An 18,787-nucleotide genomic window follows, 5' to 3' on the forward strand; every position below is an offset into this window, starting at 1 on the left:
GCCCCGCTGGCGGCCGGGCTCGGCCCGCCTCCGCCCTCCCCCCCCCGCCGCTCGGCATCACGGGCTCGGTAGTTTTCGCTCCCGGCCACGCCGGTGCCTGGCTGGGGAGAAAAACTACCGCTCCCGGGAGGTCCCGCGGAGCCGCGCCTGCGGCCTGAGAGGGGAAGGGCGAGAGGCCGTTGCGTTGCGGGCAACGGCCAAGGCAGCGAAGAGGCAGTAAGCGGCGGTGGTGGCGGCTTCCGCGTTTACCGGGGGTGGGGGTGAGGAGCGGCGGCGGCAGCGGGAGGGCGGTCGGTGGATGGGCGGTTGGCTGACGGCACCGGCGGCGGCAGCGTCGTTAGCCGGGGCGCGGGGGATGAGCCTGTGAGGGCGGAGGAGCGCGGGTGGTGGGGGTGAAGCCCGGCCGGAGCAGAGCCATGTCCCAGCCTCAGCAGCAGCAACAGCCGCCGCCGCCGCCGCCGCCGTCTTCTCAGCAGCAGCCGCAGCCGCCGCCTCCGGCCGCCTCCAAGAAGAGGGACCGGCGCATCTTTTCAGGTACCTGCCCGGACCCCAAATGTCAGGCTCGGCTCTTTTTCCCGGCCCACGGGCCGCAGAGCGGCGGCAGCATCGAGTGCACGGACTGCGGGCAGCGCCACGAGCAGCGGCAGCTGCTGGCCGTGGAGGAGGTGACGGACCCCGACCTGGTGCTGCACAACCTGCTGCGGAACGCGCTGATGGGCGTCAGCGGGGCCGGCCCGCCCCGCAGGAACACGGAGCTCGTCAAAGTCATGGGCCTCTCCAACTACCACTGCAAGCTCCTGGCCCCCATCCTGGCCCGCTACGGCATGGACAAGCAAACTGGCAAAGCCAAGCTCCTGACGGAGATGAACCAGGGAGACATCTTTGACTGCTCGCTCCTGGGTGACCGCGCCTTCCTCATCGAGCCCGAGCACGTCGAAACCATCGGTTACGGCAAGGACCGCTCCGGCAGCCTCATCTACCTGCACGACACCCTGGAAGACATCAAGAAGGCCAACAACAGCCAGGAGTGCCTCATCCCTGTGCATGTGGATGGAGATGGCCACTGCCTGGTGCACGCGGTCTCGCGGGCGCTGGTCGGCAGGGAGCTGTTCTGGCACGCTCTGCGAGAGAATCTCAAGAAGCATTTTGAGGAGAACCTGAGTCACTATAAAGCCCTTTTCCATGACTTTATTGATGCAGCCGAGTGGGAGGACATTATCAATGAATGTGACCCGCTGTTTGTTCCTCCAGAAGGTGTGCCAATGGGCCTTAGGAATATTCACATCTTTGGCCTGGCCAACGTGCTCCACAGGCCTATCATCCTGTTGGACTCCTTGAGTGGAATGCGAAGTTCTGGGGATTATTCAGCCACCTTCCTCCCTGGTCTGATACCTCTAGAAAAGTGCATGGGCAAGGATGGCATGTTGAACAAGCCCATCTGCATCGCCTGGAGTAGCTCAGGACGTAACCATTATATTCCTCTAGTTGGAATAAAAGGTGCTGCTTTACCTAAACTGCCTAGGAAGCTACTTCCTAAAGCCTGGGGAGTTCCTCAAGACCTCATCAAAAAGTACATCAAGTTAGAGGAGGACGGTGGTTGTGTTATTGGAGGAGACAGAAGCTTGCAAGACAAGTACTTGATGAGGCTGGTTGCTGCAATGGAGGAGGTTTTCATGAGCAAGCACGGGATCCATCCCAGTCTCGTAGCTGATGTACATCAGTATTTCTACAGAAGGACTGGTGTGATAGGAGTCCAGCCTGAAGAAGTCACTGCAGCTGCCAAAAAAGCAGTGATGGACAACCGCCTTCACAGGTGCCTCATCTGTGGGGCTCTTTCGGAGCACCACGTCCCCCCGGAGTGGCTGGCTCCTGGGGGGAAACTCTATAACCTGGCCAAAAGCACCCACGGCCAGCTAAGGCCTGACAAAAACTACAGCTTTCCCTTGAACAGTTTGGTGTGCTCTTACAACCCCTCAAAGGACGTGCTGGTACCGGACTATAGCCTGAGCAGTTTGACTGCCTGTAACTGGTGCCACGGTAACCTGGTGCGGCGCGTCAGGGAGGATGGATCTGTTTCCTATTTGGATGGAGACCGAACTAACACCAGGTCTGCGGGTGGCAAGTGTGGCTGTGGGTTCAAGCACTACTGGGAAGGTAAAGAGTATGATAATCTCCCTGAAGCTTTCCCTATTACTCTAGAGTGGGGAGGAAGAGTGGTGAGAGAGACGGTCTACTGGTTCCAGTATGAAAGCGACGCGTCCCTGAACAGCAACGTCTACGACGTGGCCATGAAGCTGGTTACCAAGCACTTCCCTGGTGAGTTTGGCAGTGAGATCCTTGTCCAAAAAGTTGTCAACACAATATTGCATCAAACTGCCAAAAAGAACCCCGACGATTACACCCCTGTAAATATCGATGGTGCTCACGCCCAAAGAGCTGCTGATGTACAGCAGGGACAGGAGCCGGAGGCCCAGCTCCCAACCAAAATTATTCTGACTGGACAGAAGACAAAAACTTTGCACAAGGAGGAGTTGAATATGAGCAAAACTGAAAGAACTATTCAGCAGAACATCGCAGACCAGGCTTCTGTCATGCAAAAACGGAAGAGTGAAAAAATGAAACAGGAGCATAAAGGGCAACCCAGGACTGCTTCTCCCGGGGCTGTGCGTGAGGGGCCCTCCTCTGCACCTGCCACCCCCACCAAGACTCCCTATTCCCCAACCTCTGCCAAGGAGAACAAGATCCGGATCACCACGAGCGACGGGAGGCAGTCCATGCTCACCCTCAAGCGCACCACCACCTTCCTGGAGCTGCAGGAGAGCATAGCCAGGGAGTTCAACATTCCCCCCTATCTGCAGTGTATCCGCTACGGCTTTCCTCCCAAGGAGCTGCTGCCCCCCAAAGAGGGCATGGAGAGCGAGCCTGTGCCCTTGCAGCACGGCGACAGAGTGGCGATCGAAATCCTGAAAGGTAAGGAGGAGGGCCGGCAGCCTGCTGCAGCGCACTCAGCCCACGTTGTGAAGCATGAGGACGTCGCCCTGACCAGTAAAATCTCATCCAAGGAGCTGCAGGAGCAAGTGGATAAGGAGATGTATTCCCTCTGCCTTCTAGCAACACTCATGGGTAAGGCTGACTTCAGGTTATGCTTTAAAACTGTGGGTTTAAGGTAATGTTTTACACACTGCAGTTACATCTGTCTCTTCTTGTTTTCCTCTCCTCTGTCACCATGGAGCAGGTTAGTTCCTTTATTTCTCCATTAGAGGTACACTTAACGTGCTGTCAGTGATGCGTTGAGCATTGGGACTTTAAAAGGTGGATAGAAAATGCTCTTTCTTTGCTCTAAAGTCCTCTCTTAACAATGGCTGTTCAGGAGTTGTTTCCTCTGCTGCCTGTCTCAGTTTTTCCTGTCTCATTAGGCACACCTCTGATGTCTGAGAGTCACATGCTCTCTTCCCCCCCAGTCTCCCTCAGGTTTCAGGAAATAAATGGAGAGCAAAGGTGAGAGGGGGATGCTGAGTATCTGCTCATGGGAAGCTGAGGAGCAAATTCTCACCTCTGGAGTCTGGCAGCTCTCCCCGCAGGGAGTTGTGTTGCTTTAAGCAAATCAAAACAACAGTTGTCCCCCTAGTTACTCTGCTCGTTTGAAGGGAAGAGCTGGGCTTGCTCTAGAGCTGTGAGCAGCATTACTGCAAGGGAGGAACTGTGAGGTTCTAAACACAGATTTGAGTGCCAGAGGTGGGCAGAGGGTGGAAAGCTGTGCCTATAAATTGTCAGTCATGTCATCTGTTAATCATTCAGGAAGAAAGGACTTTGGGTGCCTGTGGGGTTTACTGTCATGTTTGGACTCGGGAGATTTGGACCTTCTTCCTTTTGTGTACTTTCTGCATCAGTTTCACTGCTCCTGCTGTTCACTGGCAGGAAGCAGAGCAGCAATTATGGTACATTTAGCTCTGTGAAGCAGCTGAATAGTGATGTTTACAGGGCTTTTTTTTGTGGGAGCCTTCTCTTTTGCTGGAGGGATTTGGTGTGGCTGAAGCATGTGATGGTTCAGAAACGAAACCATTACGTAAACAGAGTGGTGTGTCAGAAGTTCATTGAGCACAACTTTGGTTCCTTTCCAAGCCTGATTGTCTCTAGCAAGATAAGGGGTAAAGAATCACTCCCCACCTCAGCACACTGACACTTTGCACCCTATTTCCACAGGGCAGGTTAAGTTTAAAAGCTGTTTCATTTTGAGGTGAAGCTTAAAAGAGCCTTTTCAGGGCATGCTGCTGGAAGTACTTTTACTGGCATGCTGTAAAACCACGTCAGAGTTTTCTGAACCTCGGTGACTTCAGCATTAAGGTGTGCCCGTTTTGACGTGTGCTTCTCCGTAAGCTGTGAGCTGATCTTGTACTCCAGAAGCAATTTCTGTCTGACAAACACTACTCTTTCAAAGCACAGGTTAGAATAGAATTTACCTCACCATCCCCTGACTGCATCCATTTTGCATTGCTAATAAAGTGAAAGTGGCAGCAAATGAGAAGCCAACCAGTTCCAACACCTCGTGCAGCTCCTGCCTAAGATGCTATTTTTGTAGCCTCGCTTTCCTTGTCAGGGCTTCATTTTCCTTTAAGGATATTCCTGGAAAAAATCTAGGCAGTTGACTATTGCAAATGTGATTTTCTTTTCAGTGGGAAAACAAACTCTACTTAGTAAACTGCCTAAGTCCTTGCACTGAGGAGCAGTAGGGTGGCAGCTACTCAAGGTGGTTGATGGGGTAGAAGCCTCAGCGTTTCCCAGTGATGTTTCTGTATCACTCAAACCAGTGCTGCAGAGTTCTGGGAGTCAGCTTGTCCCTCATGCTCTTTGTCCTGCTAAAAACATTGATCTGAGACAGGTCAGGATGTGTGGAGGGGAGATGCTGCTGAACCAGCTCACTGTGCTGTTCTTTTCTATCCCCAATGCCCACAGTGAAATTGTCTTCAAACACCTCTGACTCTTCCCTCTGAATGCTTCAGAGCTTTCCTTCCCTACAGCCTCCTGCAGACTGGCTTGATGCTTCTTTCATGTTTCAGTTGCTGGCATTCTTCCTTTCTGCTCCCAGATAGTTTGTTGGTTACAGTTTGAAGCCATCTTCTTTAATTTTTCTGGCTATAATTTTAAAACAAGGCCATGGGAACTAGATACTGCAGCTTCTGGACAGCTTCATCTATTATGCATGATTTTTGGTAAAGCTTTTGGCTATTTTTCTTTCTGTTTAACTCAAAACACAGAATTCTGTAGGGAAATTACTAAAGGAATTCTACTTCAGCATAGTTCAACCGTTATATTTTTAAACAGACTTCATTCCAGCCGTGCAGAAGCCCTATGGATATGTGCAAGCCAAGTACAATCTGTTTGGATTGGTTTGTTTTGCATTGATGAATCTGTCAGTACACCAGGAATCAAAATAGCCAGGCTTAAATTAAGTGTATTAATTGATGCCAGGATTTGATTGCAATCAGTCAGCTTGGTTTTAGCCAGCTGTAGTTCCCTCTAACCCATGTTTATCAACAGAGCTTTTGATCTGGGCTGCACTTCTGAGTGTCCTCTCTGCTGTGTGAAGTGCTGGTCTGGGGCTTCCACTGCTCTTTTTCTGCAGTGTGGGAGGCCCATGGGCAGGATCTCTTAATTTGTTCCATACATTCATGCTGTGGGGCTGAGGTCTGGTCTGAAGGAGTTGTCTGGAGTGGGAGCAGTGTGGAGAACATCATCCCATTGATAGTGTCTTGAGAAGGTTTTTAATCTAACTAGAGTCCCACAAGTTACCTTGTGACCTGTAAACATCTTCCTGCCATGCTAAACAAAACCAAACAGCAACAAAAATGTGCAAACCTCAGATGTAGTTTAGTTGAATCCCACACACTGGGTTCCTCTCATCTGAGTGAGTCCAGTTGTAATTGTGTGGTTTTCTGGTGCTCCAGTCAGAGATCTCTTTATCTAAACAGCAGGGTTGGTTTGTGTTTCTTCCAGTGGCTGGTGCCTTTGTTTTGTGAGCCCTGCTCTCCACACTCTCCTGCTTGTAGTCCTTGTTGGTGTCACATAAAAGCCTATCTAGGCAGTGATGCTTCTCTAGTGCAGGGCTTGGAAAATCATACTCGGGGCCAACAGGGAATCTTTCCTTGGAGAATGCCACTGGTGTGTGAGGCATGTGCATGAGCTGCTTCTGCAGCAGGGAATGGCACTTGGCAGTGCTTTTTGGTGGCACTGCTTGGGCAGCTCCATCACGTGCCGTGTCTCTGGGCAGGGGGTGCAGGGAAAAGTGCAGAGCAGGTTCAGCAGGTGCTGTTGGGTCACTGATACTCTGTAACCCAATTTTCTGCTCTTTATTTTCCTTTCCTTACACAGTCTAGGGTAGGGTTTTTTCCCCCCTCTCAGTGACATTTAAAGTTGTCACATTTCAGTGCCATTTTTGGCATCTTTGACAAATGCCAGTTCCACAGGACTGCTGGGGCCTCACAGTTGGCATTCTACTCCTAGCTCAGAAGAAAAGCAAAGGTACAGCCACAGCTCCTGCACAGCTGCCTCTCTGGACGTTTGTACTTCAGCTGCAGTCTCAACTCTGCTGGGTGGCAGCTGCAAAACTGATTTTTTGAGAAGGTGTAGGGGTCTAACACTGAGGTTTCAATGTTCAGGGAATGTACTTGGAGTTGGGAAGCCTGTTAGTCATTTCCTAGCTGTGTGTTGAAAGCCTGGGTAGGAGGGGAGTGGAGACTTGGTGTAGGGCCTGGCAAAGAACCAGGAGATGCAGCTTGGATCAAATTGAGTTTGGGAACCTTTGTGCTAGAACATGCAGGGTGTTTGACTGCAGACAGTGGAATGTTTCCCTCAGAGTTCCTGGGCTCCTGTTGTGTAAATTTGCAGCAAAAGTCTCCATTCTTAGCTGCACAGAAGAGAGTGAGGATTCAGCTTTTAATTCAAGGTGTGCTCTTTCCAGCCCCTGTCTCTAACTGCTCAGTGCTTGTGCTTGGTTTTCACAGGAGAAGATGTTTGGTCTTACGCAAAGGGGCTTCCTCAGCTCTTTCAGCAGGGTGGAGTGTTCTACAGCATAATGAAGAAAACCACAGGTATGGTTTGGGTTTGTTTTCATCCCTTCCTTCCTCTCTTTTCAAATCTTTCAAGTGGTAAATTGGTGCTGAGTCACTTGTAGGCTTAAATAAGTTTTTATTTTATTACCATGGTATGTTTGTGTTTTCATAATCTCACAGAACAGTTTCTGCTCCCTCTCTTCAAGACTGGGGAATCTGACTCTGATGAGTTCATGCACTTCCATCTCTTCTGCTCTATTTTCTCCACAACCATACATCTTCATTTAAACTTCCTGATTTCTACAAACAACTTCAGTAAGGGGCTTGGGGTTTTTTTTCTTTGTTTTGTTTTGTCTTCCTGGAAAGATCAGAGAAGCTCCTAGTATCTCTTTCTCTTGTCCTTTTGAGCACTTAGTGGATGAGGCAGGTCATCCATCTGGTGTGCTGCTTTGTAGGTCCAAAGGCACTGCATGTTTTGCATTGAGATGGTTGTTTGAATTTGCCTTTCATATCCCTAAGGTGGTTGTTCAAAAGCAAAACTACCCATCCCCTCCTTGCCTTGAAAAATGTCTCATCTTGGACTACCTGCAGAGTAACCAAGCAAGTAGTTAAGAGTGTAATTGATTTTTAGGTGGCTTACAAATACCACTGCTGCCCTTCTCCCTCATAACAAGTGGCAGGACAAGAGAGAAGGGAACGGCCTCAAGTGGCAGCAGGAGAGGTTTAGGCTGGACATGAGGAACAATTTCTTTCCCCAAAGGGTTGTCAAGCCCTGGTCCGGGCTGCCCAGGGCAGTGGTGGATTCCCCATGCCTGGGGGGTGTTTCAAAACCATGGAGATGTGGTGCTGAGAGCCATGGGTTGGTGGCGATCTGGCAGTGCTGGGTCAAGGGTTGGAGTCAATGATCTGAAAGGTCTCTTCCAACCCAAACAATTCCATGGTTCTGTGATTGTTACATTTCTGTGTGCAGGTATTTTGCACTGCCTTGGCAGGCAGCATTGCTGTTTCAGCATTAACACACTTGCATGATTTTAACATGTTAGGAACTGTTAAATTTCCACATGAAACACTTACAGTATGCAACAGTCTTCACTCTTCCCCCCCCCCGCCCCGAGAAGCTCTTTAGCTATTTGTATTATTTTAGTTAATGTCAAACTGTTTGGCACAAAGCTTTCCTTCAAGTGTAGGTAGTTCATCAGTTAAAATTTGATTTGGTAGATCTTGTTTAAGATCTCACTTTGAGATTTCAGGGGTGCAGTTCCAGAGGCAGTTGTGCTCTATCAGAGCAGCTGTCAGAGCTCTCTCTCTCATGCAAATGAGGTTGGAGCTGCTAAATTATGTAGTTAAAATATGTTCTTTAGGATAGGTGTTTGGGGTTGAGTTGTGTTCTCTGTGTGTTTTGGCTGTTTGGTTAGTGGCTCCCATGGGTATGTAAAGAAAGAAGCTGTGTTTGGAGTTCTCCAAATAAAATCCCATCTGTAGACTCTGCAGCAGTGCAAGTGTGTGAATCAGGAGCTGTGTGAGACTGGTCAGTTGGTTCTTCAGAATGAAAGCACTTGAATAACATTTCAGATGATCTGAGTGACCTTTTTCATTGATGCCCAGAACACTTGTTTGTATTGCATTGTGTTTGAGAACACAGGAATAGGATTTGCTTGTTATGTTTCTTCCCTTCTGCATAATTGATGGTGTTTTTCTTCAAGAACTGTAAGAGAATCTGAAGAAAAAAATCTCATCATCTGACCTATTCCTGGCACTTTTTAAAAAGGGGAGGGTTTATTGTAGCTCTCCTTGCACTGCTGGTAGAACTGAGTGAAGAGAGTTGCTGCAGCCAAGTCTCAATCTACAAACAGCTTTGAACTTGCAGGAAGCCATCCTCGCTGAAGTGCTACCTTTACAGCTGTGTCCACAGCCTGCATGGCCCAGCTGAAAGGCTTATTTTGTATTTGAGGATTATAAGCTGGAAACCCAAATGTTGCTCTTTTTTGATGCAGAGCAGCTTCAGAAGCTTAAGTTTGGTGAGCTCTCAAATTTTAGCAGATGGGTCTAATTGTGAGTGGGACAATGAAAGAGCAGATGAAAAAATACTGCACCTGATGTTTGTTTTGGGAAGGTTGATAGTTAAATCTTCAGGACTACTGACCATACTAAGCTTAGAATCGTTTGATCTAGCAATACTTTCTCCCTGAGAAGACCTCAAAGAGCAATATTTGAAGTTCCTCAGGCTTAGCAGCAGTTGTGCACCCTAAAGTCCCACGACAGTTCTGACTAGCATGGAACTGATCTTGAGTAGTACTGCTCCAGCAAGATAATGGTTTGAAATGTGCTCTCTGGCAGTTGTCTGGGGGTTCTGTTTGGTTGTTTTCTGTGTGGTTTGGGGGGCAGGAGGTGGTGGCAGTGATGGTGTTTGGCTGGCTCTGTTGTACCGCAAGCATATACAATTTCTTCAGTTGTATTAGAACCACAAGACTCAGCAGGGTGCTTGCTTTGTCTAGCAGTGCTACAGCCCTGTCTCTTCATGTGAATCCCCACAGAAGGCAGCAGCATCTTTAGACTGCTCTCATCTCAAGCTTAAATTGTTCTCTAGCTGCAGTTTGTGTGTTTGTTTTTCCATACTTGATGCACAAGGTTTCAATACAATAACTCCTGTGTGTTCAGGGCATGCCTTCCAATCTGTCAGTGCTTGGAGTAACTTTGTCTGTCTCTACAGGTCTGGCTGATGGCAAACACTGCACTTTCCCACATCTGCCTGGTAAAAACTTTGTGTACAACGCAGCAGAAGACAGGCTAGAGCTGTGTGTGGATGCTGCTGGGCACTTCCCCATTGGCCCTGATGTCGAAGAGTTGGTTAAAAAGGCCTTAAGTCAAGTGAGAGCAGAAGCTGCTTCAAGAAGCAGGGAAGCGAGTCCCTCACATGGAATGCTGAAGCTGGGCAGTGGGGGAGTGGTGAAAAAGAAATCTGAGCAACTGCACAACATAACTGCATTTCAGGGGAAGGGCCATTCCCTTGGGACCGCCTCCAGTAGCCAACAGCACGATCCGAGAGCCAGGGAAACACCACTTCTGCGAAAGCACAGCACAGAAACGGACTTCAGTCCTGCTAAAGCGGAGCCTTCCGCGTTCCCAGCTGCTGCTGCTAGCAGTGAGCTGATCCGCATGGCGCCGGGGGTCGTGACCATGAGGGACAGCAGGCAGCTCGACCCCACTCTGGTTGAGGCGCAGAGGAAAAAGCTGCAGGAGATGGTCTCCTCTATTCAGGCTTCGATGGACAGACATCTGCGGGATCAGAATGCAGAGCAGTCAGCATCAGCTGAGCTCTCCCAAAGGAAAGCAGAGGCAGCGAGTTCAGCTGCTAAAACTGGGAGCTTCCAGGCTGCCTCTCTGCCGGGCGGCCCCCAGCACTTGAACAGCGCCGCCGCCGAGGGCAGCGCGGTGAATTCTGTGGGGACCACGTTCCGTGCAAGGGCTAAAGCACACAAGGGAAGTTCTGTTGAGGAGCTTGAGGAGATGGAGAGTCAAGATGCAGGAATCGCCAATGCAACTGAGCCAATGGATCACTCTTGATAGGTTAGAATCTCATAAGGGTGGAAGCAATTCCAGTTCCAATGTCATGTTTCTTGGCTGGGCCACACAAAGTGATTAGTTATTCAATCTTGTATGTATGTCAAAGATTATATCATCTTATTCAGTGCATGATAAGCGTGTGATTGGCAATAGCTTTCAATATTCCCATACCGCTGCCCAGGCTGGCTCTGTTACCTGTCAATTAGTCATTAGGAGATGCACTGAGATGAATATCTGCTGTACATGTGGGTTCTTGAAAACTCTTTGTCATTTTTAATTCCTTAAAGGTCTTAAAAGTTGAAGCCCATGGGAGGTGCTTACCATGCTAGTTTAAGGTTACTGGAAAGGCTGGAACGGGCGAAGCTAGGAACGTGACAAAGCCGATCCTGTCCCAGGTGCATAACTCTACTCAAAAATACACTGCAAACACAAGCTGTGCTTAAACTGAGCTGCTAAGTTTGATCCTGCAGCAAATATTTTAGTGACAATGTGCTGGCACTTCCAGATTCAACCCTCTTCCATTCACACAGCTGTGTACGCTCAGCAGAGACCTCGGAGTAAGTGGAACTTCAGTCAGTCTCTCGCTTCTGCATAGTGCCAGTTAGAGCAAGTTAGAAAAAAGGCTCCTTAGTGTCTGGTGAAGATAAAGCTGGGGTGGTGTGGTTATGGCTGAGCCAACACAACCATTTTGGTGCTCTGTCAATAAGTGATAGCATGTTTTATTTCCTCCCAAACTCCGAGCTGCTCAGATGCCGTACAGCTTTTAGCACAGCTCCAGGAGAGAAGTTGGCAGTCGCAGGAAACAAGAAATGCTCAGTGGCAAATCCACTTCTTTTCAGACTTTGATTGCTAGCATTGGTCAGTAATGGCAAAATGAAATAACAGCTGTCCTCTTCAGAGCAAATTAACAATTTATTGGAAGGAAATGACTCTCTAATCTACATTCTGCTAAAGTGTTCAGTGATAATTGAGCTTTTGGAAGCTGTTTGCTCCATGGAAACAAGGCATAGATGCTGTCTGGAGAGCCTGCCCTCCTCTATTAGCCTCGCTTCAGTCTGTGGTGCAGATCTCCCTGCACCACTGATAGTGTAGCTGACCTCCGCCTCAGCCCTGCGGTGCCAGGCATTAAGAAGCAGCCTTGGTGCTTGCTCCCTGAGGTTGGAATGTGTATCTGACGCTGCACTTTGCTTCCTGTCTTCAGAGTCACATTTAAATGCACTACTGTCGCTTCCTCTAATGGTAAAACAACATTGAATGGGTGAAAGACGTTAATCCAGCTCCCGAGGAATGAACAGCATTTCAGTACTGAGGTCTGTGTGTGCACACGTGAGTTTCTACCAGTTCACAGATGTTGTTTGTGTTGTCTATGTTTGTACTCAGAAAAGCCTCCTCACTTCTTGCATTTCTGATCACTTAAAACCGCTCTAAGCATTAGTAGGATGAAGTGTCCCGTGAGGGAGGATTTATTTATGTATGGCAAGACTAACTGAAGCAAGTCACTTAAAGATTAGCCTCTGTTTTGTCAAAGGAAGTTCAGATGCCTCTGTCGGCTCCAATGTAGAGGGAATAAGTAGTTTCTGATTTAGTATACTACTTCTCACTAAAAAGTAAGCATCACCTTCACACAAACACATGGGAAATGTTAGGATCTCAACCTGCAAACTGGCAATTTGGAAGCTTGGAATGATGAAGTAATTTGGCTCACCAGAACTGACCTTGCTGATGCACTGATTAACTGGCAGGACTCGTTGAATGGGAAACAGGATGCACAGGCAGCAGCTGGCAGCCTGCCATGACTTCTGAAAACATTCTGTCTCCCCTGAATCAATCTCCTGTCTGAAGGCTGCTTGGATATGGAGACTGTGGAGTAGGGGCTTATGCCTGGTCACAGGATGAGGCTGTGGCCTGTTTCTGGGAGAGAGTTTACGTCAGGAGAGGCTGAGGGGGAGGAATCTCCTGGTCTCTTGTGTTTTAGACAAGGTTGCTACCACCTAGATATTTTTAAGCTTTTTAAGACTTTAAGAAGTCTCCTTGGCTGAAAACAACCCAGTAGTGTATATGAGAGAGATTTGAGCCTGAAATGAATTGAAATACTCATTGCACATCCTTATTTCATGCCTTTCTGGTAAGACTGCAGAAGTCTGTGTGCCTTTTACTGTGTCAAGAGGAAGGCTTGGTTTGATTTTGACACGCTTCCCATTTCAGCAGTAATTTGACATTTTCCTTCTTACCTAAATAGAAAGAGACAGGGATAATTGCTCTGTTTGACTCAGGCTTTCCTTCATCTCTATCCACTTGAGTCACATAGATCAGAACTCTCCAGTTCCTAAAACAAAGTGGTCTCAGAAAGGAATGGCAAAGTGGTGGTAAACTCACAAGATCCTCTGGTGTAAAGCAGGGTTGTGCTTCTCGCTTTGCAGTGTTCCTATTTCACCTGCCTTTCTCTTGTATTTCAGTGTCAGTGCTTTTAAGGAAGATGGCTTTTGATACCTTCATGTGAAACTAAAGCTCTCCCCATGCTGGGGAGATGTGTGGCTGTACAGGAGAAGTGAAATAAAGAACACTGAGGTGGAAGTTTGAACAGCTCTTTCATTTGGTGGCTAGCAGGGGTTCAGGTGCAAGCTGAGGCAGATCCATGTGGTGGTTGGGCTTCCCTGCTTGAGCCAGAAACATGATGGAGAGGCACAAGGGCAGGGGAGAGGTTGATTCCTGGTGGATGTGAAGCTGTCAGACACTTCTAATGTTGTGGAGTGCCCCTTTCTCAAAAACCCCCTCAGCTTCTTGCTACTGACTGGGCAGAGGCTTTGGATGTAAATTTTTGCCTTGACTACTTTCTTGTCTAGGGGCCAACCACCTTCTCTGCAGGGTCTCATGGCAAAGATGACTTGAAATACTGGGAAATCCTAAACTTTGCTATGGCTTAGTGTGTATGACCTAAAAGAAAGGTGATTACTGAAATTACAGGCCCAGCTCACAAGCAAAAGGAGAATCAACTAGATTGCTGATGAGCATATGGGAAATGTGAGGAGGAAGAGAGCAGTTTTCCAGGCATGTGTGGGATTTTTCCTGCTTCGAGTGGCTGCCTGTGTAGTAAGGTTGACTTTGATACTGCTGTTTCTTTGTAAATGGTTTGCATTTCAGTGAGGGGAAGTAAATGGCAGCTTTTCAGATGGAAACATAAATATATTTGGACTGCCTTCAGTGCTATAGTCACAGCCCAGTGGTGCAGCTTGTTGGGTTTGTGAGTCCCATGAGCTAGACATGAACAGTGACAGCCCTGTACAGCAGGTGATGTCAAGACTTAACTTACCATCTTTCCAAAAGCCTCATGTCTTGTTGCTGTCACAAGGTTAGCAGAGCTGCTGGCTGCATTTCCAAGGTGTTGGGGATGCAAGGTGCTGAAGTGCCCGGTGTGGGAGAGTGGCGTTCGACCTGGAATGCATAGAAAGGAAGCATCTCAGAGGGTGCTGCTGTGATCTCCATGTTCCCGTGCTCAAACAGCAGGCTGGGTGTGCTTTTGTAAGAGGGTAACAATCTGAAGCTGATCTTTCTGTTAAGAAAACCACCACAGCAGTGAGTGGTTTCTCTGTTCTGCTTGGGGATATCAGTTTAGTATCTTAAACCAGAAGTTGCTTAAGGCCTTTAGGATGCAGGATTCCCTCCGAGCCCTCTGCCTGTGGTTGAGCAATAAAAGGTTGGAACCAGAGTGGTCTTTTCAGAACAATTTTACGTTTCCTGAGGATTATTGCCAAGAAAAGAGTGCACTTTTAGGAGGGAATGCTATTTAAAATGTATAAATAAGAGTTCAAATAGTGTATATATTTAGAAAACAAATCCTTTTTAAACAGCAAGTGCTTCACATGTTGGATTCAAAAGCAATTAGCATAGAAACTCTTCCCATCCTCACAGTACTGGCTGTTACCCAGCACCGTTTGGTTTGGTTGATTTGTGATTGCTGTACTAATGATATTTGATTTATTTTTTTTTATCTGTAATGTAACAATAGTGTATTATAGCAGTATATAGTGTACTATACTACACTTCACTGTACAGGATTTGGAATTTTCTTTGATTGCTATATTAAAACTATATAAGTTAAAACATCTGCTTTGGTTTTCTGAGGTGCAGTTTTTTTCTCTGGCCCTTTTAGGCTTCAGCCTCTTTGACTACCACTGATTTGGCTGCCAGAGGAGTGAGTTGCCATTATACAGATGTCTGCATTCTACATTCTAGCTGCATACGTGAACGCTGCTACAGAAGAGGAAGAATTGGGATGAATCTCAGAGAAGTAAACTCTGCCATCGTCCAGTTTGCTTTAGTTGTGTTTCTGTTTAAAATAAACTTCCTTTTTTTAATGAAAGAAAAACTCTTGATGGAAGAGTGTTTTGGACCTCTCACCCGTTCTGAATATTTCATTAAATGCATAGAACCACTCCATTTAATAGATTCTGGTCTCAAGTATACAAAGCCATGCTTCAACAGCCTGAGACATGAATCTTTTCGCCAACATCTCTTAAGAAGGTGGTGTGTAGCAAAGCAGGGGCCAGGTCACAGATGACACTTAAGGTATCTTGGAATTTGGCTTTGGACCATTGGTCCAATGGATTTCAAAGCAAAGTGGTGAACTGCATCACTTGGAAGAAGCAGGCTTTGGAAAATTTGGCAGTGCTCAAAGATGAACAGATTGACAGCTACTGAAATTATCTCTCTGCTTCTTCCACCAGCTACATATGGTACTTTGTGTCAAGAATTGGCTGTAATCATAACTTCTGTGCCTAAAAAGGAGCCATGAAACCCTTCTGCAAAACTCTGGGTTACTTCTTCCTCTATTTATGGAAGGCACATAAGATGCCTTTCTCCCTAGGATCAGGGTGAGGGTGAACCCTGTGTTGTGAGTTGTGGAAGCTGCTTTTGGTGTTAACAAGAGTCAGTTCAAACACATATTGACAGTGGCTGAATGTGAACCTGTGTGTGCCCAGGTGCCCAAGAAAGCCACCATCACCCTGGCTTGGACCAGCAATGATGTGGCCAGCAGGACCAGGGCAGTGATTGTCCCACACTACTGGGTCCACTGGGCAGTGGAGAGGCCATGCTTCAGATACTGGGTTCAGTTTTGGGCCCCTCACTCCAGGAATGGCATTGAGGTGCTGGAAGTGGTCCTAAGAATAGCAATGAACAACTGATTTGAAAGGGTTTATGTCAGTTTGAAGTACTTAAATTGATGTTGACTGGGTGATCCTGAACATTAATATCATCAAACATTTATTAATATCACATTGGGCTTCAGTGTAAACACAACCTCCGTGGCAGTGACTTGCAAACACTTTAAGAGGCTTCAGCAAAGACTTGCTCTCTGTTCTGCTAATGAAGGGCATTGATTTGATGATGCTGAGATAGCTGCCCAGACTTGTGTTTGAACTTTATCCACCTCTTTTTTTTAATGACCTCCTAATTTTGTTTTTTGCTGGAAATAATGCTTCTAGTGGCTTGTCTCACTGGTAGCAAATCTAATTTCACCTCTAAAGTGATCCTGGAGATCTGGACTGGGTCTCTGCTGTTTGGAAACTTGTATTCAATAAGTAAGAAATTGAAAGAAAGATGGAAGGAAGTGACCAGAAGCTGGAAGGAGGTTTAGAAGGTGCTGTGGTTCTTATTAGGCAACACTCTATGGAGCCTGGCTGTGCAAAATGTCATTGCTCAGAAACCTTTAAGGCATGTTTCACACACAATCTTTCAGAACAAGGTAACTTGATTTAAAGGCTATTTTGGCAACTCAGGATGTAAGTTTTTCTTCAAAATGAAGCTTACTGTCCTCTGTTTATACTGCTGCTCTTAGAGACAGTGAGAGGCAATAGCTAAATGATTGGGTTTCACACAAATGAGACTGACAGACATGAAAATCTTGCTTGACTTTCTGTGAGATCCATATGTATAGGAGAGAAAGGACTATAGGAAGATTCCTAAGGGAGCAGAGGATTTGTGGGCATGCTCAGGAAAGGGAAGAAGATGTCTAAGGATTTACCCACTATTCTAAAAATCACCCAGTAGTGTAGGGCAACCATGCTTTGTGCTGTTCCACCTCCATGGTGATAAACTACCTTTAGAAGCTGCAGAGGCTTGCTCTAGATCTGAGGATTGCCCCAAGATCCACCTTTCTTTGTTCTGAGGAGCTGCCAAATACACACTTTTGCATCCAGCAGGAGAGAAGGGCTGAGACCCCTGCACAAGCAGATGAGGAGAGGCTTAGGACATGGGTTTCTCAGTGACAGCGTCTGTCAGAGCTGTGCACTGACACCATGTGTGTGCAACAGACAGTGTGAGCGCAGCACGACCTCAGCTGCTCCTCAAGCCAGCGACAGCTGAGGATTGCCAGAAGCAGAGATACAGACCTGAAATGCAATCTCCTTCCCAAGAACTGCAGTTATTCTACAGTGTTCTTCATATATGTGCCTGAGCAGATCCTAGTGTGGCTTCCTGGCAGGGCTGTATCCCTGCAGCTTCTCTATTATCTGAACTACATTGATTTTCTTCAGTCCAAGGCTTGAAAAAAAGGCCACCTCAGAATTCTTGGAGTAGTCTCTGGCCTCCTTGAGAAGCTGACACAGGCTGCTTTGGGGATGAGCAGGAGGTTAAAGCACTAGCATAAATTCCAAGCCCATCCACAAATACTCAACTATTTTGATTACATATTTTTTCAATGGCCTTTAAACCTCAGCTTTCCACCCCCCCTGCACTAGTATGGATAATGTAGACTGGCAAGACAGCAAAGCAAAGCTCATAAAATCATCAGGTATATAGGACTCTGTCATGCTTCGGCATTACCTCTGTCTAATTGAGTTGGGCAGAGGTATTAGCACTTTCCCCTCCTCTGAAAGGCTGTATAAATAGAGTCCAAGTCCACAGAGCACACTAACCCTTTGGGGTGAAGTGGTGTAAGGCTTAGCATCTCAGGAAAATGTTGTAAGGAGTATTGAGAGAGAATTCCAGCACAAGCAGGTAATTTTCAACAGCCATTAAAGGAATATGGCCCTTCAGACACTGTGATAACAAGTGTCTAAAAAGGAGGGAGAAAAAGCTGCAGTCTGACTCTGAAGGCACACAGCAAGTTGCAATTGCTCTGAACTGCAGCTTTGCTAAACTGAGACATGACTCAAGAGCAAATGACAAGCTGGGACAGAATCTTCAGTGCTGAGACATGGAGCAGATACAGGTAATATGTGCTGCTCATATGCAGAACTATTTTAATCTGAAAGAATATCTGGTGAGTGTCCTCCTGCTGTTCATCAGGAATTTCTCCAAACACAAGGAGGAAACTCCATCCACACGGGCTTGATGCAAGCAATATCACCTTGGGTGCTGTGACATTGAACCCAGACCAAGTCAGGTAGCTGGCCTGAAGATTTGATGGATGCATGTGGTTTTGACTGACACACTTGGTGTTTCTTGCAGCATTATAGTTGGCAGAGAAACTGGGGATAAGGCATTGGAGACTACTAAAAGGAAATAATCTGGTAAACCCCTTGTAAACTCAGGTCTCTGAAGACAGAAGTTGATAGACCTCTGGTTTGGTTTTATGAAGCTAGTAGAAGCTGAGAGGAGACGAAGGGGGGTGGGGGAGATGCATCTCCATCCTTCTGTCGTGTAGGAGCACAATAAATTCTGAACATCAGACCTTGTCCCACAGGACAGTAATGCACCCAGGAGGAGAGAAGAAAACCAGGGAGGTGTGTATGTGCTGACTGATGTACTCCAAGGAGGATGTTTACCAGATGCTGTAACTGCATCTTTAGGTTATTACTTTATTTATTTATTTTATTCATTTTTTAACAACAGGGCCACCACTACTCATTATTTCAGTGCTTTGACTCAGCTATTGCTTTCAGTAACTATTTACTACCAATCAAGAACCTATTACTATGGGAAGATATGAGAAAGTACTTACTAAGAAAACCCCATAAAAAGTATTTCAGACTCCTTTAACTTTGAATGAAACATAAACGAACGCTAAAAGGCGAGATTTCATACCGTGTGAAGCTGACAGCACCTGTCTCAGGGCAGTTTTTATTCCACATTGCGTTTGATCACAGCTTTTGTAGCTCAAAGCCTCCTGTCAGAGCTCTGATGTGGCTGTCTCTGGGCGCTGAAAGCGAATCGCAGCGAACGCAGGCAGGCGC

General features: G+C 47.1%; 1 protein-coding gene across 1 annotated transcript; it reads left to right on the forward strand.

The window, feature by feature from the left end:
• Window positions 1–220: 220 nt before the first annotated feature.
• On the forward strand, window positions 221–14,038 carry VCPIP1 (valosin containing protein interacting protein 1). The gene is made up of 3 exons (XM_009904136.2): window positions 221–3,123; window positions 7,002–7,088; window positions 9,760–14,038. The coding sequence occupies exons 1-3, from the start codon at window positions 417–419 to the stop codon at window positions 10,611–10,613; spliced, it is 3,648 nt and encodes a 1,215-aa protein (XP_009902438.2). The 5' UTR covers window positions 221–416; the 3' UTR covers window positions 10,614–14,038.
• The last annotated feature ends 4,749 nt before the right edge of the window (window positions 14,039–18,787 follow it).

This window comes from Dryobates pubescens, chromosome 3 (genome assembly GCF_014839835.1).
Source record: "Dryobates pubescens isolate bDryPub1 chromosome 3, bDryPub1.pri, whole genome shotgun sequence".
NCBI lineage: Eukaryota > Metazoa > Chordata > Aves > Piciformes > Picidae > Dryobates > Dryobates pubescens.

Excerpts from the sequence above, each read along its gene's own strand:
- VCPIP1 (XM_009904136.2), top strand. The coding sequence starts at position 417 with ATGTCCCAGCCTCAGCAGCAGCAACAGCCGCCGCCGCCGCCGCCGCCG. Across the intron at positions 3,124-7,001 it reads CCTTCTAGCAACACTCATGG|GAGAAGATGTTTGGTCTTAC; the intron begins GTAAGGCTGACT and ends TGGTTTTCACAG. Across the intron at positions 7,089-9,759 it reads CATAATGAAGAAAACCACAG|GTCTGGCTGATGGCAAACAC; the intron begins GTATGGTTTGGG and ends CTGTCTCTACAG.